The 25,643-nt window shown below is 33.5% G+C and overlaps 1 protein-coding gene and 1 pseudogene across 5 annotated transcripts in view; one reads left to right on the top strand and one right to left on the bottom strand.

Moving 5' to 3' along the window:
• The window catches only part of LOC110021246 (probable LRR receptor-like serine/threonine-protein kinase At1g06840), a 44,326-nt gene extending 19,316 nt beyond the window's left edge, over window positions 1-25,010 (top strand). For all 5 annotated transcript variants that reach the window (XM_020719679.1, XM_020719673.1, XM_020719667.1 and 2 more), the window contains exons 15-21: window positions 103-596; window positions 713-865; window positions 7,565-7,848; window positions 22,166-22,217; window positions 22,378-22,628; window positions 23,318-23,452; window positions 24,440-25,010. In XM_020719679.1, coding sequence (XP_020575338.1) covers window positions 103-596; window positions 713-865; window positions 7,565-7,848; window positions 22,166-22,217; window positions 22,378-22,628; window positions 23,318-23,452; window positions 24,440-24,787 — 1,717 coding nt within the window. In that variant the 3' untranslated portion in view covers window positions 24,788-25,010. The remainder of the gene's footprint in view (window positions 1-102; window positions 597-712; window positions 866-7,564; window positions 7,849-22,165; window positions 22,218-22,377; window positions 22,629-23,317; window positions 23,453-24,439) is intronic.
• LOC110028582 lies at window positions 10,923-11,339 on the bottom strand (annotated as a pseudogene).
• Window positions 25,011-25,643: the final 633 nt, after the last annotated feature.

The raw sequence follows: 25,643 nt of genomic DNA on the forward strand, positions 1-25,643 counted from the left end.
CTAAACCATATTTTAGATTCAGTTTCTTAAATTTTCTCAATTTTTTTTTGAATTTAGGCAATGTTTATCATTATTCTTGGTTCAATGTTGCATTATTTTCAGGTTATATGGCAATCCTGTATGTTCGAATGCAAACCAACTTAATATTGAGCAATACTGTCAATATCAGTTAATAAACCAATCATCTGGTAGCTCAGGGAACTCCAAAATAAGCTGTGGCCCATGCCCCAGTGATCAAGGCTATGAATACAATCCTCTTTCTCCCCTCTCTTGCTTTTGTTCCATCCCACTTGAAGTTGGTTATCGATTAAAGAGTCCAGGATTTTCAAATTTCCTTCCATACATGGATGACTTTGACGGTTATTTATCATCCGGTCTTGAATTGGCTCTCTATCAAGTGTTCATTGATTCATTTATCTGGGAAGAAGGTCCAAGATTGCGGATGAAGCTGAAATTATTCCCAAATAATACCAATTTATTTAACGACAGTGAGGTTCTACGAATCAGAGGAATGTTCACAGGATGGTTGATTCCAGATTCAGGAATTTTTGGACCATATGAACTACTAAACTTCACTTTGGGATTTTATTCTAATGGTATATATTGCAAGCAAAACTGCTTGCACTTCCATCCTTCAAAACTCTATTACAATGTAGCTTTTGAATTGAATTATATAATATCAGGCAGTCATTGATTCATTTTTCTTTTTCAGTGATTTCACGTTCAGGTTCAAGGTTAAGTGCTGGTGCTGTAGTGGGCATTGTATTAGCATCGGTGGCATTGGCAGTTGCTCTATCAACTTTGGTAACTATTTTTTTAATGAGGAGGCGTTTTAAATACCAAGCAGCCTCAAAAAGGCGATCAAGTAAGTGCCTTTTGCGCCTTACAACCATATAACACTGTTTAAAAGCACACCTAAATGGACCACTTAATGAAATCTCGAAAGCATGAAGGATCATTATATTTCTAACTCAACTTAGATGAAATATTAACAATCTCCTCTCTTTTTCTATGATTCTTTCTCAATATATTTTGTTGAAATTTTCTGATTCTCATATTTATTAAACTATATTTAACATTAGCTTGTGATTACACCTTAACTGAGGCCTCTTTGAAGTTTTGTCAAATCTTTTGCAGTACACTTGTACATTTTTTTAATTATTAGAGTTATCAAGTAATTGTAACCTAAACATAGGGAAATTTGGCTTTATATGCATCGTAACACATAGTTGGTCAAAATTGCCACTATTTGTTTTCTTGAAAAAAGGAGCATGAAACTTTATTTTAGTTTCAAGCAATATAAGAGATACCTTAAGCAAATGTCATAACTGCCAAAATATTTCTTTTCAAAACGCCATTATAATCTTTGAAGTCATGCCTTTCTCTTTGTTCAAGTGATTTTTAGCACTTTTACTTTTTGCAAGATATTATTAATAAATTAGATGAAGGAATGAGTTAATCTAGGAAAAAAAAATTAAGTCTAATCTCGGTATTAGGAGATGATTTTTCTTTGAATTAAATAGTTGCATGTGTACAGTACATGAAGGAATTTTTTGTACATGCCATAAAGATATATCGACCCAAGTCATGAAACTCTCACTGTACCGGTATGATTTAGTCTACCTAGTCTCAAGTTGCACTTTTTTCATCATCAGTTTCTCTACAACATTGGGGCCATCCTTGGGGACCCTATTAAGCTAGCTCTACCCACTTTCAATCTAACTAGACCTTTTGTGACCAAAATACTTGTGAACAGGGATATTACTTTACATGTTACTGAAGTCTGGCTCGACACAACTCATAATGAATATTGACAACAAATCGTCATAGAACATAGACTTCTATATTGTACCCACTGTAAGATATTTGTGCATATCCTTGATAAATGTCACAAGCTCCATCCTAATTTGAAAGCTAAGATTCAATTAGATAAGGATGGGTTTAACCCCACTATCCTGAATATTTTAGTTCCACCTGAGGAGGATATTACCAGACAGGAGGTGTCTGTTGCACCTGTGGACCCCCCTGACACTGCTGTTACTGTTACTGCGATTGATGTGATGCTGACACCTTCAAACCCCATAGAAAACAATACTGAAGGAATATTACATACAAAAGGATAATGTTCAAACTGATAATCAGGAGAACCTCGTAGCTCCTCATCTTCAGGAAGTATCCGATGTAGAGGCAACTCATACTTCACAAATACTAGAACCTATTGTGAGTACTACGGCTGATAATCCTTCTACTACAGCTCTACCACCTCATCATACTGATTCTTTGGATGAAGAATAACATGTTTACATTTCCGGGAGGAAGAAGAAGAATGGAGATTTGCTCGAGCTGAGGAGTCTTATGGATGATACTTTGGTTACTTCCGGTAATGATACACACCTTACCAATTTGTTAGTTGGACCCCTTCCGAGAAATAGAGACAGAGACAGAACTAAATTTGGATGACTCTTATTTTTTCAGCGCCCTGGCGGTTTTGAGTTTTTTTTATTTTTATATGTACCCTTTTTGACTTTTTTGTGTGTTGTACCGTGTGAGTTGGGACCTATTTTTGGGCCCACTCATACAACTTATCTGTATCTTTTCTCTTTAATATATTAGTCATTGGGTTTTTTTTTCAAAAAAAATAAAATTATATATATATATATATATATTTGTGGCCTATGTATGTGCGCAGGACTTGCGGTTGAGACGTAGGGTTTGTTTGACACGGCTTATTTATTGGGGCGCGTTTTCACACCACATAAATGGTTATTTGATTAGTGTGGCGCAACAACAGATCCCACGTTGCGACCGTAAGCCTGGGTCGTAGGTCTAACCAGCGGTCCTTGTTTCCTTCGTATTATTTCCTCTCTGCCCTGCATCTTTGCCCTAGAGCTCCCTCATCTTCTCGTTCGAGCTCCTTCGCGCCTCTGTCTCCCTCGTGTGGCCTCTCTAGTCTCTCTGTTGCCTTTCTCAAATCTCTGGCCTAAGGCCACTCCTCTTTGTCGTCTGTGTCGAAAGAAGCGATTGACTCTCTCGCTCTCACGATATTTTCTATCAATTTTCTTTGAAAGTTGAGGTTGATTTGGAATGTGTGGCTTCGCTGAGAAAATTTGTCTTTGCTCTACCGTGAATGCCGATATTCGATTAGCATGAAAATGGGATTTTGGATTTTGCTTTTCTCTTCATTTTTTGTGCTGTTTGTGAGCTTTGCTCTACTTGGAATATAGTTTGAACTCTCATTCTTCATTCTGGGATATTTACATACCTCACATCCAAAGCATTTGCGATTTTGCTCTGGCTTTGCTCTGTTCAGTTGTCATTCATTTTTTATGTGAATATTGGTTGAGATTTTATGAAGTATTTTGACATTTACGGGAGACTCGACCTGGAGAGACTTGAATTTTATGAAGATTTTTGATGTGCATATAGGGGTGAGCTAAAGTTGGATTTGTAAAAAGAAATGTTTCGAGTGTTGTGTATGTTTTGAATATGTATGTTTGATTTTATGGTGAATCCTGCCTTTGCAGTGAGAAATTGGAAAAAAATGCATCGAGAATTTTGATACTTGATTATGGAATGGTATTTTATGGTGGTGGTGTTGGAGGTCGTGTTTGTAGTGGTGGTTTTGGAGGTGATATTGGTGGTTGTGGCCCTGTGGGGTTGGTGGTGATGTTTGTATTGATGGTTTAGGGGGTGGACTTTTTGGTGAAATTGTGGTGGTGGTGGTGATGTTAGTTGTGGTGGGTCAAAATGCATGAATTTCATTTTATTGGTTGGACATTTTATATTTGTTTTTTCATAGTGACAATATTTGTCACTTGTAATATGCTTTGGTTTTATTTTTTGGACACTTGTTAATTACTTCTCAAAGTTTCTTGGACACTTGTTAATTGCTTCTCGAAGTTTCTTTATTTTTCTTTTGATCAAATCATGTTATGATTCTAGCTAATTTGATGATGTTTATATGTGTTAATTACATAAATAATGAATAACATTGATAGAGAAAGATGCGGAAGAAGATTACAACTTTGTTATGCCTAATGTATGAGTATTACAAGTCATATATTACTCTCCATGTATGACATCAACATACATAGGCAATAAGTGGGTTGGAGAGTTGCTTGTAGGGCAACCAACAAGGTTTAACAATATGTTTTGCATGACATAACTCGTATTCATTGTTCTTTTGAAGAACTACATCAAAATCACGAACTTCATGGCTCCACTTGGATGACTTACAAAGAACTGTTAACAATTAACCTTTACATTTTATCACAGAATGAATCTATGAGACGGGCCATTGAGCGATTTTAGCACTCATATGAAATAATAGATATTTATCATCTGAGTTGAATGCTCTAGTCAGTTTATCATCAGAAATTATCAAACCAAAGGAACCAACATTCCAATGGACCCCCATAAAGGTTTCATAGGACCAACGGTATATGCCATATTTTAAGATAATTATATTCATTCATTTCTTCTTGAATTCAACTGAACACAATAATTCAAATACCCTTGTTAAATGGTTTATGATTGTATTAGAGTGATCGATGGAACACACGTGGATGACTTGTGGGGCAACCGTGGGTATAATATGTAACGTAAGTTTTTTATTGCATGTTTTATTTTTTATTTTAGAGGGTTGTGATGTGATATTGAACCTTATGAGTTCTTCTGGATGGTTTATATGTTGTTGTTGGTTATAGACACATGAAATCCCAATGAAGACAACTAAATTCTCCTATTTCAGTCCTGTGACTTTTGAGATTTTTCTGAATGACCCTATTGGTGATGTGCATATGTAAACATAAGAGCTCTGTATTACATGGTTTAAAGACAACCAATAACCATTTTTTTAAGGTCTGCTGTCTTTTTGTAATGACATATTTGTTGGTTTATACTCTACTCTCTGAGACCTCACAGTTTCATAAAACTTGAATTGAGTACTTATACTATTATTCATTATTAATGTTGCCATTAAGGGTTTGTGCCTTATGGTTTCGAACCTTCTAAAAGAATGAGCTCGAGGACTTCTGGTACCTCTAGAGCATTGTACTGTTACTGTTGACTACAATGTTCTTTGCTTACTTCACGACTGTCACATAAATTTATGAAACAATTTTAGAGGCGTTCAAAGAATAAAATAGAGAACTGTGATTTCTTTAGGTGGGCAGATCGGTTCGAGGATTCTATCGCCGATAGTGGTCAGTCGTGGAGATTTTAATTAGAAAATGAATTATCTTGTGACATTGGCCATCTGGATCTTAAAAACAATATGATGATATTATTAATTGTAATTTTAATAGTCCTATTTTTAATTTTGATTGTTATGTTACTCACTATTTTGTGAAGTTACAGTTTTTATTTTGTAACATTCAAACAACTGGAAATTTATTTTTAGGTATGAGATGTGCTAGCATGATTGGTTATGTTATAAACAACATTCTATTACATAGGTAGAAAGATCATTTGTTCAGAAACAACAACATCACAGTTGCTGCAAAACTGTAAAAAACAAACAGACAATCAGCTTTCTATAGACACAACTGTTACGCAACAACAAGTTTTAATAAGCTGCAGCTGTCCCAAACGGACCCTTGGTATTTAAATTTCAATGAGTTGCAGCTTATTTAGGAAATGCTTGCCTTAAGATTTTCCGAATCTTACTCCCTAGAATTTTATTGATATGCCGTTGTTGATACACATCTTGGTATAGTCTAACTAAAAATAAATGGATAAAAAAATAAATTCTTGGGATTACAATAAGAGCATGTGCTTATTGAATTATGTTGTTCGTGATTACATTTACTATTTTAGAATTGATGTCATTAGTTGGAGGGTCGCAACGATTTGGCTAGTATTAGATTTTTATTGCTATTTCGGTAGGTGCGTTTGATTTTTTTCTTTTATTGGTTAGAACAGCCTATAAATTTTTTGTTGAATTAAAAGAAAATTCATTTATCATAGAGAAATAAGGCAAAAGACTTGAGCTAAGGGGCTTTGATTTTTTTTTTTTTTCTAAGCGTAGTATTATGTCAAGAAAATGTTATTAGTATAATAAGGACAATTAACTAGAAATGCTAGTGCAAAGAGAAATACAAACAGTCAGAAACATTTAAAATGAAGCGTAAACAGAAATAGAGCTCTTGCATAACAACATTTGAAATTACGGCATAGAACAAAATATTGAATTGGTCATTTGTTTGCTTGGCATTTTGGATGATGTCCAAAATGCATTTATTATTGGGGCATTTACATACATACAACCCAATACCTTTTTATTTACATATCTAACATTTAAACTTTACTTTTACGTAAATACCACTAAAATCTTTCATACCATTAAAATACCACCATTTTAACTTTGAAAAAGTGAAAAACACCATTTCATGCATGGATATGGTAGCGTGTATGTAAAAATTGAAGTTTAGGTGTTAGATATGTAAATACGTAGGAATTGAGTAGTATGTATGTAAATCTTCCTTTAATATTTCATTTCTTATTGGAAAAGATGAGGTCCGTCTGCAGAGTCCGTCTCCTAGAAATCCATCGTGACAAAAGTTGGTAACTAATCCGGTGGAATTTTGGAGACTGAGGTGTCTAGCACGCCAAATGTGCTCATCCGATCAAAGATTCACATGTTTCTTAATTGAATCAAAACTTATCATTATGAGGAAGAATTTTCTTTCATAGTTGACATATGTATCTTTTACTCAGCTTTGCTCTTTTTATGAACTTATCTATATATTTTATAAATCTAAAAGGATGGAATCATTTCATGCAAAGTTGAAAATTACATGGTAAACTTCTATTGTGAAAAGGAACATTCTTGTTCATAATGGTAATATTGTGTGCTTATGCTTGCAATTAACCCACGCGTTGCACAATGGTAGCCAGCATGGGACAACTGCCAGATTCTTTCTTATTGTGAAATTCATAAATTTTTTTGAGCATTTTTTAGCCTCCTATTATACTAAGCGAATCATTTATTAGCGTGTCATCATCATCACTAAATCATGATGAATTTAACCAAGCTTGAATCAGTTGCAACAATCTAAGTTCAGGTAACATTTGAATATGCTATTCAAAGTTTTTTAAATTAAATTTTTTTTTTTATCAATTGAGTGTGCTGATTTGTACAATCATTTAAATATTTAGCCCTTTAGTACATTTTTTCCCCTTAAAAGACCTGATCTTTCTGTCTTTTTTTTGCTGTATTCCCTTTATATCTTGGCCATGCCATTAAAATTCTAAAACCTTGTTGAATGCAATCAATTACGAAGCATCATGCTAAACTTCAAATATTGTTTGAGATTTCGTTTAAAGAATAATCTGTTTTCTTTTGTTTTGATTTGAGGATCTTTTGGATGAACTAAAGATAGATGATTAAGTTCTTCCGGAATAGGCACACACTAGTCATCACATACTTTATACTTGCATTTTAATGGAAAAAAAAAACCTTTTTGTAGCGGCGTGACTTAAGCATTCAATGCTATCTGGGCGCAATTTAATAAAGGTATATTTCCGAAGTTCTCTAATCCTCAATGACCTCCACCTTATGCAGTATCAAGAATTCCCATAAAAGTTGATGGTGTGAAGGGGTTTACATTTGAAGAAATGGCATTGGCGACAAATAATTTTAGTAGCTCCTCTCAAGTTGGTCAAGGTGGGTACGGAAAGGTTTACAGAGGAATCTTAGCTGATGGAACAGTTGTCGCAATAAAACGGGCACTAGAAGGCTCTTTACAGGGATCAAGAGAGTTCTTCACCGAGATAGAACTTTTATCGAGGTTGCATCATAGAAACCTAGTTTCTCTGGTTGGTTATTGTGACGAAGAAAACGAACAGGTATGTGCCTCCTCCAGTTCTAGTATTTATTGTTGATCTTTGGTACATGCGATTTTCAAATCCCCAATTTGAACACCAATGTGGATAGAATTGAGGTTTGGCTTCTATTATAATTCTGTTTTAGCTTGAATCCTTGTTCTGGTACAAATAAATTATTATAGTACATTATTAAGCATGGTAGAAAAATATAAGAAAAAAAATATGGAAAAAGTTTTGAGTTAACACTGTATCCTAATAATTTCACAACAAGCACAATTATGCAAGGAATAACTTGACTTCCTTCGGACCTAAAATGAAATTGAGTTTGGTTTGTTTTATTATTATTTTTTTATTTCATTTTTATTCCTTTTCTTTTGTTGTAGGAAGAATATTAAAGAATCTATAGTCCAGTAAACTGATTGTTGTTAAGCTATGGTACAGGAATAAGGAAAAAATCAGCCAAAATGTTGGAGTTAATAATGGTCAGCAATAATATTACTAGTAAACAAGAAAAAATTATGCATGGCATTATTTGATTTTATATCCATCCCAAATCTGAGGTCTTTTTCTCAATGGTATTTGATTTCTTGATAAGTGAAAACTTCCATCTCCGTCTCTGCTTTTAGTTTCAAGTGCCTTCTTTCAAAGTAAACCAAACGTTACAGGGACTACGTTTATTTGTAACACCGATTTAGAGTTCCTATATGATGTGGGAAGATCGATGGGGAGATTAGAAGGGTTGTAGGATGAAGTGGGGACGGACCAAGGGGTGGCAGAATTTTAAATTTTGGCACAAACAACTGCTGGATGGCGGTCTGAAAGCAGAAACACCAGGCGGGCAACAAGGGTTGATGACACAGGCAACTGCTGGACGGCTGTCTGAAAGCAGAAACACCAGGTGGGCAACAAGGGTTGATGACGCAGGAGGGCTTTGGACAGCTGGGCTAGTTTATCACGTAGACCCAATCAGGTTACGATAACACCCCCTGAGAGAAATCTAATGGTATACCACTATGGCTAGGGAAAACTAAAGAAAACAATATCTAATGCATAAACCAAATAAAGAAGTTTTCGAATTAGGTTTAACAACATATTTATATGTAAGAGACCAAATATCCTAATACTAATAGCCTAGATAAATATACAAATAGGCCTTATAAGAGAACGACCAGCTGATGGGAACAAGAATTTCTTGAACTTGCTTGAAAGCAACCTGTTTGATTCTGTTCTTGGCAGGATTCCTGCTTTCATCCTCTAAAGAGGTAGACGTCCGTTGCTTTCTTCGTTGGAAACATAAGGATTCACTATGATAGGTCGGCAATATTGTAGTTACTAGAGATGTTGTAGTCACTAGGCAAGTCAATTTTGTGGCCATTATTATTGATTTTCTTAGCAACTTGTAATGATACGTTAGTTCTAGGTTTGATATTCTCAAAAGAATTTTTAGGTAACCCCTCATTTTTCAATCTAACCCATGCCAAGTTTTCTTTCTTAAAAGTTTCTTTTGTTTATGTTACTTGAGGTTTTGCTTGACGCTACCTTGTCTCACCTGTTCATATAGGGTCTGAATCTCTCCAATTCTAGTCTTTGCATCAGTACTAAGCATAGTGGCTAGAAGTAATAGTACCAACTCCAAAGGAGCGTGGGAGTTTTATTGATTTACAATCTCAAAAAAAATTTGACTTGTGAATTAACTAGTGGATCGGTTGTAGACAAACTCAGCCTAAGGAAGCACCAAATTTGACTGTCTAATCTTCTTTTTCACAAAATAGCTGAGGAGATTTCCCAAACTGCGATTTATTATCTTTGTTTGTTTGTCTTTCTCTGGGTTTGCTATTGATCTGAATTAAATTTTTGTATCTAGCTTGCTCTATAAAGTATATCAAAAGCAACTCAAAAATTTGACGTCTCTGTCTAAATTGATTGTACAGGGCATGTCGTGATGATGGGTTATCCCTCTAAAATATAAATCTATAATATATCAAGCATTCATTGTGTAGGTTTTGAGAATTGAGCAGAATACTTTATTAATATGAAATGGGGTTATAAATACAATTTATATGAATCCTAAAATAGGAAAGACATAACATATATATCCTTAAGATTATAATTAATCAATTCCTAATACCAACCTGGATATAAAAGGAAAGACATAAAATTGGGAAAACATAACAAATATATCTCCAAGATTACAATTAATCAATTCCTAATAATTGTCCCGAGACAAAAGGAACATACATAAAATATGAATGACATAAAATAAAAAATGAAAGGAAATAAATCTATTTTTAATAACTTTTAACACTCCCCCTCAAGTTTAAACATAGATGTCAATCTTGTTTAATTTGGATTTGAAATCATCAAATGAGGAAGGTAATTTGTGAGGTAGAAATTGAGGTTTTGATGTTGCGAAACATTTAGGGACACTTCTAGTTATCTGTGGTTGTCTTTGACTACAATTTCTGTAATTAGCCTGAAGGTTGCTATGGATAATGCCGCAGAGAAGTTTGCAGAAAAGTCGACAACCTACAAGGAAGCTGTAGGGTATGACCTACAAAGGAAAAAGCTCTGGAGAAGGGTCTGCTACAGAAAAAAGCTCAGGAGGAGGCCTATTGTAAGAAAAAGCTCTAGAGGAGGGCCTGCTCTAGGACAAAAATTATGGCGGCATGAAGAAGAAAGGAAAGCGTCATCAATGTTATTTTCTTGAGAAAAAAAAAGAGAAAATAATAAAAAAAAAATCATACTCCTCGAATGACGATACTTGACGAATATGAGAGGTTGACGGGTCGGAGGAGAACTGACTTGAACCAAGAAGTTTGTTATATCTGACTCTCAGGAATGGTTCGAGTTGGGGCCGACTGAATTGTTGTAGATTTCGAGACTTTTGTGATACCTTTAGCGGTGGAAGCTTTGGCTGAAGACTTATTTTTCAGTTTCTCGTGGAGTTTGTGGCGTTCAAGTCATCCAATTTGTAGAGGAATTGAGGTAGAATCAATAACAATGTTGGACGAAAGCTTGGCAGTGGAGGAATCAACCATGGCTTCAACAAAAACGAAGGAGAGGATCGGATGTTGATGCATGGAAGTAGTCCATCTTTACGGTTGACAAGGAGGGACACGAGTTCGATGAGTAATCTGAATATCCTTCGACATAATAATAACCCTCTTGGCATGAATACCACAATGATTTGTGTCTTCAAAGAGACCGATAAGGCAAGTCTCCGCAGCCTCCTGAATTGCAACAACTACGGAACTCTGGAATTGGAGGTCGATATTGAAATCCTACACAATTTCACGTACTAGATGCTAGAAGGGAAGCTTACGAACGAGGAGCTCTGTGCTCTTCTGAGACATCCTGATCTCCCTCAACACAACTGTTTCAGAACGGAAATGATGTGGTTTCTTCATGCCGTCGGTCGCAGGAGCCGACTTCCTAGCTACCTTGGTTGTCAGTTACTTCCTTAGGACATTGCGGTTGGTGGACTTACAAGCAGCTTGCTTTGTCCTTGCCATCAATGTGGTTTGGCTTATGCTCGAGAGGCCATGGGGAAGAAGTTCTCATGGGAGACAAAAAAGGCTGCTTGTTGCTCGTGAATTGCAAAGAAGGAATTCTCACGCCAGTATGTCGGAAGAAGAAATTCTTACGGAAGACAGGGCATGCAAGAGGTAGATCTCTTGTGAAAGGAAGAAATCCTGGCGGCAACTGACAACAGAGAAAGACTGCAGTCAAAGACTATAGTGAGATCTCCGGCCGATGGAGGGCCGACATGGAGAGGAGTTCCAGCAGCTAGGGCCTATAGGGAGAATCTTGCTGGAGGGATCTGTCACTAAGGGCTCTTTTGGGAGCTCGTTCCTTCGTCTTCTCGTTTTTCGGAACGACGAACGACACGTTTGAAAGCCTCTTTTTCGCGTGCATTTAATAGTCAACGGCCCATTGATCGGCGAAAGCCGAAATAGAGAGGGTTTGTGCGTTCCGCGATGGGGGCTCCATTGCGAGTGGTAGTTGACGTCACCACCCCTCTTCATTTAGCGGTATACTTGACCACATGCGCAAATACCCTCGCCCTTCCCTCATTTGTCACCTGTGTTTTTAGAGCTGAAACACGGTTGCGCTTGCCTCCCTTGTTGTCGGTGCGGTCGACTAGCTGCCTCCCTCCGTTGAAGGTTTTTTCCTTTATGCCTTTTTTTGTGTTTTTAGTTTCTCAGTGGTCTTTCATTGCTTTATTCAGCCACAGAAGGTCAATTTGCACTGTGTTTGGTTTCTGTGTTCAGTTTTGTGCACTTTTTTCGTTTCTCTGAGAGTTTTTGTTGGACATGTTTTTATTATGCTTGTTCTGATATTAGTAATTGTTGATTTTCTTGTTCTTGCCTCTTCTTCGGTTTAAATGAACATTTTGGGGGGAGAAAGTTAAGCACCAGTTACATTTTTTTTATTTGAAAGATTTTTAACATTAGAAATGCATTTCTTTTGGTGAAAACTTAAAAGTTGTGACAGATAAGTTAGCGACATTTATTTCTCTCATGATATTTCAGGAGAAGTTATGGAAGGATGGATATATGAATGTTGTTCTTCCGTTTTTCCAAAAAAATTTCTTGGACCAGTTTTTTATATGTATGTTTTCATGTTAGTAATTGCTGATATGCTTGCTCGTCTATTCTTCGGTTTAGAGGAACTTTCAGGAGGGTGAAATTTGAGCACTGATTTCATTTTTTTTACTGAAAGATTTATACCATTGAAAATGCATATGTTTTGATGCAAACTTGAATATTACATGATAAATAAATTAACAGTATGAATTTTTCCTCCTGATCATTCAAGAGAAGTTATGAAATGATAGTTATATGGTACTGTTTCTCTGTATCTCTAAGAATTTTTCTCTGACTTATTTTTTGATTGCTTGTTCTCATGTTAGTAATTGTCAATTTGCTTGTTCTTTCCTCATCTTCAGTCTACATGAACATTTTGGGTGGAGAAATTTGAGCATTGAAAGTGCATAGGTTTTAAACAAACTTGAAAGTTTTATGCCAGATGAGTTAGCAATCGGGGAAAGTTATGCGATTGTTATTTAGTGCGATAATGAAAGATAACTATCAAATGCGATGATGAAAGATAACTATCAAAGGGCTCAACTATTAATCATTTGTCAATTTTAAAATTGATAAGTTTTGCCACAAATACTATATGTTGCTAGATAACACATACAAGTGTTAGTATGAATGGAAAAAATGGTGATTATGGATGGAGTTTTCTTTAATTAAGAGATCTCACTGTGCTCTAATTATTCATTCGAGACTAAATTTGGCTAGCGTAATTGAAGAAGAGAAAAATGGTGTAAATCTTTAAAATAAAAGAAAAAATGAATTAGCTCTCAAATTTCTCTCCTCTAAATGTCCCTCTAGACTAAAGAAGAGGCAAGAGTAAGTAAATTGACAATTACTTACATGAAAACAAATCTAAAAAAAATTCTTAGAAAAACAGAAAAACAATACTCTTATATCCATAAATTTTTTCTGAATGATCATGAGGGAAAAAAGGTGCTTCCTAACTTATGTGTTATAGTTTTCCCAGAAACAACACTCCTAAAAGAAGCAACTTATTAGGAGCTGTCAGAATGTTGTCGATAAAGAAACATCTATTAGGAAGATCAGTTGTGCTGCTGCCATTTCTGATGAAAAAGTTTGTTTTGCCCTTATATATGTAATATATTTGAATAAATGTGGTTTTCAAAATAATTATAACTAAATAACAGCAAGATGTCCTACCACTCAAAAAAAATATAAGTACAGCGCAAAATACTCTAATACATAAAAAAGTAATCAGTTGCTTGAGGGTCTGTTTGGCGCAGCTGTTGATTATTTATAATCTGTTGATAAGCAGATTATTCTGATAATTTGATAAATAATTGATAATTTGATAATCTGCAGATTATCAGAATAAACTAGCTTGCTATTTGGGAGAGCTTATTTAGAATAGCTTATTGATAGCTGTTGCAGGATAAATGTCTATTCTGCCCCTGTTTGGTGAAACAGTTTGTAACAAAACTGTATGTAATCATTTATTTTTTTTATAAACTATTAACTTATTAGCTAATAAATTTTGATTAATCAATTATTAATTACATAAATGAAGAATTTCTTAGAAATTTATTAAATAACTTAAAATTTTGATATATTTTTATTCATTGATCAAATATTAATTAATTACATACAAATTTATCTATTATAATTAAATTGATGATATACAAATTAATTATAATTAAAATTTTGATATAATTAATTATAGATTCTTAAAATTATGATATAATTAAAATTTGATATAATTAAACTTTCATCTCTGCCCAAATCCTCGCTTGTCACTCCCTCTCCAGGTTTCGCCCAAAACGATCGCCTTCGTGAACGAACCTTCGCGATACTGTCGCCATTAGAGCTAGCTGGGAAGACGACGACGGGATCGCGTTTTGTTTGCAGTGGCTATCGAAACTACCGTCTCTCATTCTTCTGATCCGTTCCTACCAGAAACCAGAAATTATCGAGGAAGGTAAGCCTGTTTGCGTCATTCTTCCTCTTCGCTTGGTGAGAGGGCCACCCCGTGCCCAAGATTCAGGAGACGAAGGAATCAGCGATGGTGAGGGAGCACCGAAGGAATTTTTCACGCTAACGCGGGAAGCAGACGCAGGACGCGGCCCCTTTTTCCCCGATTCTCCTTCTTTTAATGAAATCTCGTAAGTGCGTATGAGCGGCAGAAATAATTTGTGCCGAACGTATTTTTCAAACACCTCCACGACGTTTTCATACCGCCACCGCACCCCAATAAGCCGCCCCAAACTGGCCCTGAAGCATATAATTACAATAATAAGTTCAACAACAGTAACCAGCAAGCCAATAATGATGTTTGCCTTCAAGTCTTGATGATTAAGTCTTCGGGACAATCTCCTCTCCCTATCAGCATCTCTCCTCACCTTATCACGGTTTGGAATTAACTCATCAGTGTCATTAATCCAATGGAAAAAGTCTTGAAGCAGAAGAGATCCTACAGGGAAATCCGGCGGAAAAGCTGAACAAAGAAGGCAAAGGAGGGACCTGCAATTAGAGAAAGATTGTTGGCTACAGGGATATGAAGTTTCTGGCAACACAAGATTTTTTTCTCTGTCGGAGACTCCAGGGTTTGTTTCAAGGCTTTGATACCATGTATGTTTTGAGAATTGAGCGAAATAGTTTATTGATATAAAAGGGGGTATAAATGCAACTTATATGAAACCAAAAGTAAGAAAGACATAACACTTATATCTCCAAGTTTACAATTAATTTATTCCTAATGACTACCCGGAGATAAACAGAAAGATATAAAATAGGAAAAACATAATACATATATTTCTAAGATTACAATTAATCCATTTCTAAAATTATCGGGGGATGATCGAAAAGACATAAAATAGGAAAAACAAAACACATTTATTTCCAAGATTACAATTAATCAATTTTTAATAATAACCTAGAAATAAAAGGAAATACATAAAATATGAATGACATAAAATAGGAAATAATATGAAAGGAATTAAATCAATTCCTAATAACTTCTAACACACCGTCTTACAACAATGAACGAAATATGTCACCTTGGAGAAGCGATCTTTCATTACCGTAATAAATCTCTTACTATGTTATGTTCAAGGTAAACCAACCAGTATTTCCATGCTCACATTGAACTAGGGTGACTCTAGAACAAGCAGTGACGCATATACACCCATATTTAGCTTTTAGGTCTTAACCAAATGACATTAACTGCATTGTATGACATATCTCTCAATATGTCATACCAATTTGGGCTACTTTTTTTTTCCCATTAGGAAGAGAGTTTTACCCCAGCTAAAATATTTTGTCATCCCTTCATTATGACACTTACCAAAATATTCTTTCTAAGTGAACTTCTTGGAATATAGTCTGTTATGATAAAATAAGTAGTCATATGATATGCGGAATTGCTAATATTATTTATTTAGATAGTGGCCTCACATCTTCTAAAATCTTCATCATTGAGAAAAGAGTTTTTCAATACTTCGAACCCTTTACCTGTAAGTGTATGATATTGACTAACAAGTGTCAACGACTCAGTGCATCAACTACCTTATTCTAACATTATTTTGTATATTAGCATGAAATGGAATGAAAAAAGAAACTCTTATTTATCATTCAACTTGTCTGATTATTCTGAAATCTCAAGAGTTTATTATTAATGTAATGGGCGAAATTACTCGCCAACGAATAATGACTCCAATGATTGAGAACTCTCACAAACGCATAAAATTCTTTGTCTTAGGTAGAGTACTTCATTCTAGACTTATTCAAATTTCTATTAAAAAGTATAATAAGGTGTTTGAATTGATTCATCACATTTCGCCTTGAACACCTGATTAAAATTCAAAAGAGTTAAAATAGAGGCTTGAGTAACGTGTTTCTTCAAGGCATAAAAATTAGTTTGCTCTTCACTCTTCACTTGAGCAAGTGAATCGGTCAGGCTCGAGGGGCTTCATCACGGGCGCTCCTATTGAGTTGAAATTACTAATAAGCCTCATTTAAAAGGAAGCCAATTCATAAAATTAATTTACCAGAGTTAACAACTGCGGACTTGGCCAACTAACGTGGCCTTGATCTTGATTTGATCCATCACAATGTCATTATCAGTCACTGATATAACATATGTACTACTATTATAAAATCACTTGTATTTTTTCTCATATGATATCTTAGTCCTCAAATTTAATGGTTATCATAATGTTAAATCCTAACCCTTAAATATACATAGTATTAATTGCATGAAGTTTCTTGATAGCAAAAAGTGCATAATGTTTTATTTAAGTTATCTATAAAAAAATAAAATATGAAAATTTTTCAAAACACATATAAGATAATGGATATTCATTAAAAAAATTATAAATGAAGTTATTTATACAAATGAAACAATAAGATAGTGTAAGTCTTAAAATATTTTTTAGGAAGTGAGATAATTAGATGTCATTTTTGAATAGAAAAATAACGATTAACTATTTTATGAATCATTATTTTTTAGAAAATATTTTTTCTGAAAACTCGAGATAAAGTTTTTATTATAATAAATTTATGGCGTTAAGGCGAATCTTTTTTTTTTATTTAAAATACATTTATAAATCTTTCTAATTTATAAATAAATTACTTTGGCTAATAAGAAAATTTATCAACTTTATCATAACGAACAAATCGTCGGAACAATGTAAAATCAATTAACAGGAAATAAATGATAATTAATGATGAAGTTATTTTAAACATTAAATATTTAATATTAAAAACTTCGCATGTTAATAATTAATCATATTTTAATTAAATAATGTTAAAATTTTTATCTAAAATTATTCTTTTAAATATCATTTGATTATCGTCATACAATATTGATATGACTTACATGAAATAATTTGATTTCTATTTATCTGAAGAGTTTCTACTGGAATCTTTGGTGTAACAATGACAAGTACACATTCAATACATATAAGGGCTTACATGAAATAATTTGATTTCTATTTATCTGAAGAGTTTCTACTGGAATCTCTTCGTGGGGTGAAGAGGATCCAATAAAATGCTAAGATGGGATCAATACTCTAGGAATAATTATTGATCTCCTTGGATTAAATCTTATTTCAACATCTTCATCGATGTTTGGATTATATGATTGATGTTTTGATTTATAATTAGTTTTGGAGTCAGGACGGATTGAATAGTCCATAACTAAGGGAAGGTTACTTCATTCCATGTAACTATTAGTGGCAACATGGAAGGCCAAAATGTTGGTTTCAATCAAGATAGTTCTTTTAATTGACTGAACAGACTTTTGAACACTAGAATTTAAAGTATTTAGAATTCTAAAGTGAATTCTAAACACTAAAGTTATAGTTTTGATTCGGGGAGGAAATTATAACCATGTAATTGTAAGAAGTTTGATCATTTCAAATAGGTTGACGTCTGTCAAAGATAAACTTAAATTAGGAAAGGTGTCGAGATAGACTGGCCCGTGGCACATACTAGTTTTTATAATACCCATGAGAGATTGTGAGCCCATTTGAGGCATCTACCATCTCTCAAACAAGCAAGTAGTGATGCACTCAAACCTTTTAAGGTGAGTGGTTTAAATGCAATTTGAATAAGACCTATTTGAATATATTTGAAATCTCACATATATCTACTTAGGTATTCTTTTGTCAATAGATAAAATATTTTATCAACTTGAGCTATTGTGATCAACTGTTCTGCAGGCTTAATAGAGGTTTTTTCTTTAAATTTTTAGGTTTCTTTTTTTGTATTTAAGAGATTTATCTACTTTAAGTGTTGACTATCTATTTAAGTCTTCGTAATTAAGTGGGTCTTATGTCATTTCGACATTTTTAATTAATTAACTATGCCTCATGGAGGAGGCTCTAGTTAGAATAGAAAAATTCATATTAGAACTCGAAAACGAAGCCATGAAGAGGGCAATTGAGGGCTCTAATGGATGGGTCATCATAATTATACACTGCAACACAACAAAGTAATGTTATAATATATGCAACATGATTCAAACAAATTAGTATTGATTGTGTACTTGTCATTGTTACACCAGAGAAGTGAGGTTTATTTCATCTTCCTTTTGAGTGACAAATCTTGCTTACTCAGGTTTACAGACTACATACCACTTTCATTGAAGAATTATTCAGATGTGTCTTAATCAAAAAATTAAGTTTAGTGAACATAATATAGGATTTACTGCCCTTCACATACATAAGCGGGAATTAACACCTAGATGATGCAGAAAACTCAGGAATTCTGAAAAAAAGAGAAACATGTGCATGTGCATCCAAGATAACATGACTACCCGAAGTATTATTTCGTAATAATATTACTACCAGTCAAGGGTTTACAAAAGCCTTGAAGCTTTAATTTGGTTATTTTCATAACATTATTACTTCAAAATATATGGAGCATATTATTATAATATTCATTAGAGCTCTCTCAGACCTTTCAACCTGACATGGCTCTGATATCAGATAGCCAGGTAAATAAAAGCACATTAATAAAACTAAAATTTAATTAAACTTAAAAACCTTTATGGTGGAAGCTTCATACAAACTCTAAACGGAGGAGTGCATAGTAGACTCTTAGACTAAAACACTTAAAAACTTGCACACACAAGAGATACAAATAAGCCCTATGTCTGGAGGCTGACTTAGACTTCGGATTTCAAACATAATACAATATAATTAGTTAGATTTCTTTTAGCGAAAGAAAAACTGTAATAATATAACTTTAATAAAAGTAAAGATTTATTTTTGACTAAGAAAGAAGCATAATAATGGGGATAACTTTTTATAAAGACACTTATAAAGTTATTCAGTTATGACTGCCACTCTTTGATTAGCTGGCTTGTCCCTTGTGGCTGTCTTGGTTATCATTGTCGACCATCAATTCTCCATCAAGTTACATACCTTTTTCGTTTATTTCTTGAAAAAATATTAAAGTTTTGAATAGTTTTTGAAATTTATTCTGGTAAATCTCCATTATACGTCTCTGGATCCATTTATTGCTTTTATGTAGGTATTTTTTATGAACACCTTCATAAATTTATTTGATTGATAATCTGTCATTAACAGGTGTTGTTTTAAATGTCTGAATTATTGACTTAATTTGATTTATTTTCTCATCAATGTTAAATTTGGTCCATCATTTGAGCAAAACTTTTCTTTGAAGACAAAGATGATTGGATGTATCTTTTCCCAGGTTTATAAACCAGGGCTAAACCTTAGTAGTTTGACAGTTTGTGTAGAAATAAACTAAAATTTGTTCTTGTAATAATTTTCATGGACTAATGTTTCTCATTTTAGGAGAAGCTTCAACCCATTTAGTATAATAATCTTTTAATGGTTCGGGAAGAATGTCATAATTCGCCCTAAAATATTCCCATAATTTGTAGAACCAAGTTAATAGTTTGTTGCTAACAATTTCTTAGATTACAATGATAAACTAGAAATATTTTTGTAAATGATAGATATGAAACAAAAATCTTCATCATGGCTTGGACATAAGTCCGGTAGTTAACTACAACTTTATGTTGTAAATTTGCAGCTAAATAAATTAGTCTTTTATGCAATAGACTTAAATCTCAATCCTTATAATGAATAATTTTTTGTACAATACATTTCTAATTCAAAATTGATTCTACTACATCGTCTTTGGTATGTTCAAATGTGACTTATTTGAGTTGAATTAATTTTTTTCATAGGTTTCTCTTTTGAATGATTCATAACAAAACGAGTTATTTCTCAAATATCTTTCAAATAAAACATTTGAATTATTTATATGATAATTCTCGAGATTAATGTCAATATCTAGTTTACTTCTTATGTAACGTAAACCGGATCTATTGCTTCGACTTCTTTTAGGGAAAGTGTTGTCTGTGGATTATCATATAAGGTGTGTGGGAGTTAACTTGTTTTCTTATGAATATTTCACAAGAGAAACATGAACAAGTTTAATGCAACTTAAATGTTGCACCGTTGAGCATATTAAAGACGATGCGACACATTCAATTTTGTATAGTAAATGTATTGTACAAAAATTATTCATCATAAGGATTGAGGTTTAATTCAATTCCAAAAAAGATTTATTTATTTTAATATAAATTTACGACATAAAGTTGTAGTTAATTAGTGGACTTATGTCCAAGCCATGATGAGGGTTTTGTTACCTGTAAATCATTTATATAAAAAATATGGTTTATCATTATAACTAAAAGACTGTTTGCAACGAACTACCAGTTTTGTTTTACAGATGGGGGGAATATTTGGAAGCAAAATTTGGCTTTCTTCTCGAATCATTAAATGATTGTTATATTTAATGGGTTGAAGTTTCTCCTAAAATGAGAAACATTAATCTATGAAAATAGTGTTGAAAGTAAAAAATATATAGGATGTGTGTGGGATTAACGGGACATGACTTATATTACTCGAGCATGACGAGGCCTGAAACATTCTTACTTTATTGCTGCTTCCACTCCCTTTCCCTGTTCCCCTTGCCCATGCTATCGATCTCCTTTAATTTCTCAATCATTCAATTTCTTGGGTATTTAATTCCGCTGTTTTAGGCTTGCTTTTCCTTTTTTAAGTGCTGATTTTTTTGTTGTTTTTGTTGGAAGAGATGATATGTACTTTTATTGATAAAAAAAAAATGAAATATTGACTAGGCCTGAAACAAGTTACTTTATTGCTGCTCCCACTCCCTTTCTCTGTTCCTCTTGCCAATCTTATCCATCACCTTTAATTTCTCAACCTCTCAATTTCTTTGGTATTTAATTCCACTGTTTTAGGCTTGCTTTTCCTTTTTTTTTTAAATTCTGATTTTTTTTTGTTGTTTTTGTTGGAAGAGATGGTATGTACTTTTATTGATAAAAAAAAATGAAATATTATGCATGTCCTACAATTTCCAACAATCCTTGTCTTGCTTCAATGATGAAATTATTTTAGTTGAGGCGAAGTTCTGATGAATTAATAACATCTGATTTGATCGGCATGCAGCTGGATAAACCCTTGATGTTGTTGTGCTGAAATTTTAGTGAAATATTATTACCGCTTAGACTAAAAGGAAAATTTAATAAGATGGTGGTGAGACCTGCAAAGCTCTGTGGCATAGAATGTTAGCCTTTAAAAGAGAAGCATAAAACAAAGTTAAGTGTTGTTGAGATGGGAAGGAATGCTTAGGTGAATGCTTAGGTGGATGAGTGGCTTGACACTTAGAGACAAAATGCGAAATTAATATATTCATGATAGGGTTGGTATGGTTCCAGTGGTGGGCAAGATTAGATAGAATCATCTTAGATGGTTTGATCACATTAAATGTTGACCATTTGATGATCTTGTTAGGAGTAGATGTTTTAGATTCCACTTATGTTAAGAAAGACAGAGGTAGACCTAAAAGACTTGGGCATATTGTATAAAAAATGATCTTAATCTGTTAGAGTTAAATGAAAATATGACACTTAATATGACGCAATGGAGAAAAAGGATTCATGCAGCCGACCCCACTTAGTGGGATATAGGCTTGTTGTTGTTGTTGTTGTTTGTTGTTGTTGTTGTTGTTGTTGTTTGTTATGGCTTCAGAGAGTTGTTTGATGGTTTTTTTATTATCAACTATGTAGAATTGCTTCCTGCTCTACCAATGCCTGACTGGAACTTGTTACTCTTTATCTTTGTTTGGTATCACGGTCGATAATTGTTGGTTTGAATCATTCAACAGTATTGCTTTGCACTTCGTTTCTTATTTGAGTACAAATTTGTTGCGTGCAGATGTTGGTGTATGAGTTCATGCCAAATGGTACATTGCGTGATCACCTATCTGGTGAGAATCACTTGTTCTTTTAATTGTTTCATAGCCATTTTATGAAATGGGTTGTTAAAAAAAATAGAGTTTTAATTTTGATTTCCTCTTTTTTTTTTTTATAAATGTACCCAATAAATTCTCTTCTTTTTTTTCAAAGTCGGATTTTGTGGTATAACAGCTAAATCCAAGGAGGCTTTGAGCTTTGCAATGAGGCTGAGCATTGCGTTGGGCTCTGCAAGGGGCATATTATACTTGCATACAGAAGCGGATCCCCCTATTTTCCATCGCGATATCAAAGCAAGCAATATATTGTTAGATTCGAGGTTTGTTGCTAAGGTTGCTGATTTTGGACTGTCACGACTTGCACCAGCACCTAATATTGAAGGTGATCTGCCCGGTCATGTGTCAACTGTGGTGAAGGGTACCCCGGTAAGGTTGATTTAGTTGTAGCTTTTTATATGCTATTGATTTCTTTATCATTCTAAAGTTAGTTTGATATTTTTATAGTGTTATGATTTAGTTATAATAGACAGGAAGTAATTTTATAAAGTAAAATATTTTATAATCAGTCAATGAAATAAGCACAATATCAAACAATTTTAGAAAATTGCAAAAGAGAGAAAATAAAATACACCATCAAACATAAGTAGATGGCAATGAAACAAGAATGTTGAGGATATAAGTGTCCTAAAAATAAAACCATCTCAACATGGTGAAATTTGGTTGTCATATGCTCCTTAATGCTATCGAGCTTCCAAAACACAAGCTTACCTTAAGAGCCTACGGATACAAAGCAAGCCTATTCTTGAGAACAATGTCAGAGAATCTGTCCTGACATGAAATATTAAAATCTTGAAAACTAATATACATAAAAAACCAGTTAGAAATTGTTGCTTCAGTAGGAATAACAGCGAAACCTTGTCAATTTCGTTTCCTCTAGTGTAGATAGTTCCATGTGGCATACATGGTATCAACTCAAAATTTATTTGTGGCTATATTATTCATGAAAAACAAATTTTTTAATCCTTGTATTCTCTTAAGCTTACTTGCAACTATATGCTTCATATTTTCTTAAGGTTACTTGTAACTATGTGCTTATAAATGTGATTTCTATGCAGGGTTACCTTGACCCAGAATATTTCTTAACTCACAAGCTGACTGACAAAAGTGATGTCTACAGCCTTGGAGTAGTGTTTTTAGAACTATTGACTGGGAGACAACCAATTTTGCATGGAAAAAATATAGTTCGGGAGGTATGCATTTCTTTTGTGCATTTTTCATGATTATGTCCTTTTTTCTTTTATTCAGATCAGACTGCTAGTTCGACCGGTTTAAATGTAAACCGATTCTCTAGCCTCTTTGACCAACTCAAAAATGGAATTCTCACAAAACCAGCTAGAATTGACGGTGAAAAGTCGACCAACTTGTTCTAACATTGATCTTTTTTTTTAGTTTTTTTTGAATGGCTAGAAATAAAAGATTTATATTAAAAACAGAAAAACTAATTAAATATCATGTCTAACATTTTGACTTAGAATAAAATTCAAAATAGAGGTGTAACTGAGCCAAGCCCTCTCGTGAACCAGCTAGAGCTCGGTTTGTTAAGTGGCTCGTGAATGGAGCTCTATGATCTCACAAGGCAAAAGCTCAAGCCAGTCTCAACTCGACTCCTTGGCTCATGAGCAGTCTAGTTAAAAAAATAATTAATAGAAAAAATACTCAAAATTTCAAGGCTTTTATATTTAAATTATTAAAAATATTAAAATGATATTTTATTTTATATTAAATTATTTCTTATTGTTTATCTCTTAATTGTTCATTCTATTTATCATTTTATAATAGTGTTATAATAACACTAGTTTAAATTAATATTATTTTCTCTCTTTTATATTAATCAAGCCGGCTCAAACTCGTAGAATAAAGCTCGAGCTCAAGCTGATGCCAGTTTGATCTCTCAAGACCCGTTTTACACTTCTAATTCAAAACATTCAAGAGTAACATGTCTTGGATTTCAATATTATTATATATTAAATTGATAAAAATATCATAAATGCATCATCATGACATCATTTAAACCATATTAAAATATTCTTAATATTTATCTCAACCCGTATAAATATTCAGTACAATTTCGCAACCTCGGAACATACTCAATCTAGATGAAATACGAATAACTTAACAAGACATTTTGGCATTTCTTCAATATAATCATAGACCAACATGCACTCTCATGTTTGCAGGTTACATTGGCATATCAGTCCGGCATGATTTTCTCAGCCATCGATAGCCGCATGGGTTCATACCCTTCGGACTGCGTCGAGAAGTTCATCTCATTGGCTCTTCGGTGCTGCCAAGATGAGACTGATTCGAGGCCTTCTATGCCTGAAGTAGTCAGAGAGCTCGATATCTTATGGCGCATGACTCCAGAAACAGATACTTCCCCATTAGAATCTGTGGTTGGAGGGTTTAAGGATGCGAAGGCGGTGCCGGAATCATCATCGCTGGTGGAAACTCAGCCTTACGTGTCGTCCGACGTCTCCGGCAGTAACCTCATCAGTAGTGTGATTCCTCCCATTACTCCTCGCTGATGAGTTGTATAATTTGTAACGTATATTTTTCTTTCTGTAGATAAAATGAAAATATAGTTCAGCAAGCATTGTTTCTGTACAATTTGTTGTGCTGAAATTCTGTGCCTAGAGGAAAAGAATCAGATCTTTTTATTCTTTTTTTAGAATTTTTGTTATGGCTGATAATCATACGAACTGGTGTTGTGTATTTTAGTAGTGAGATGGTTTTCTCAGTTTTAGAGTTTGGAATGTTTAGTTTTGCTGTGTATGATGTATGATTGGTTGATTTATGGAGAATTTATGAAGTTCATTTTCTTTTTCTTTCCTCTGAAACTTTAGGTGGAATGATGAACTTGTAGCACTGTTTTGACTCATAATTTCTAATTCAAAATAACATATTATATATATTTATCGTTTGTTATTATATTAATACATATCTATATTTTTATATAGATGTCAAACAAGTACCATTTTAAAAATTTTATCAATTAAAGTATATCAATATTAATTATTTTTTTCATTTAGATGCGCGAATACCTTAGTGCCGTCAGTCAGTGTTATAAGAAGATTAATTCTATCATAGTCAACATGCACATATAAGTAATTTATATAGCATATATTACTCGCATGTTCATTTCATTCAACTTCATAAAATTTATATATTTTTAAATAATACATTGTGATTATTTTACTAAAAATGTATAGTCATCATAACGATATGATCGACAAATAGAAAGAACATATAAATCGGAGGATAATTATTTAATTAAAATTTAATAATTATGAATGAATTTGATTTTGATAAGACTAAAGCATGGTTTAAAAATAAAAGTGCTTTCCTCAAATTAAGGTGCCTTGTTTTTATTTTTCTCATGCT

The sequence above is a fragment of the Phalaenopsis equestris genome, unplaced genomic scaffold (genome assembly GCF_001263595.1).
Source record: "Phalaenopsis equestris unplaced genomic scaffold, ASM126359v1 Scaffold000002, whole genome shotgun sequence".
Taxonomy (NCBI): domain Eukaryota; kingdom Viridiplantae; phylum Streptophyta; class Magnoliopsida; order Asparagales; family Orchidaceae; genus Phalaenopsis; species Phalaenopsis equestris.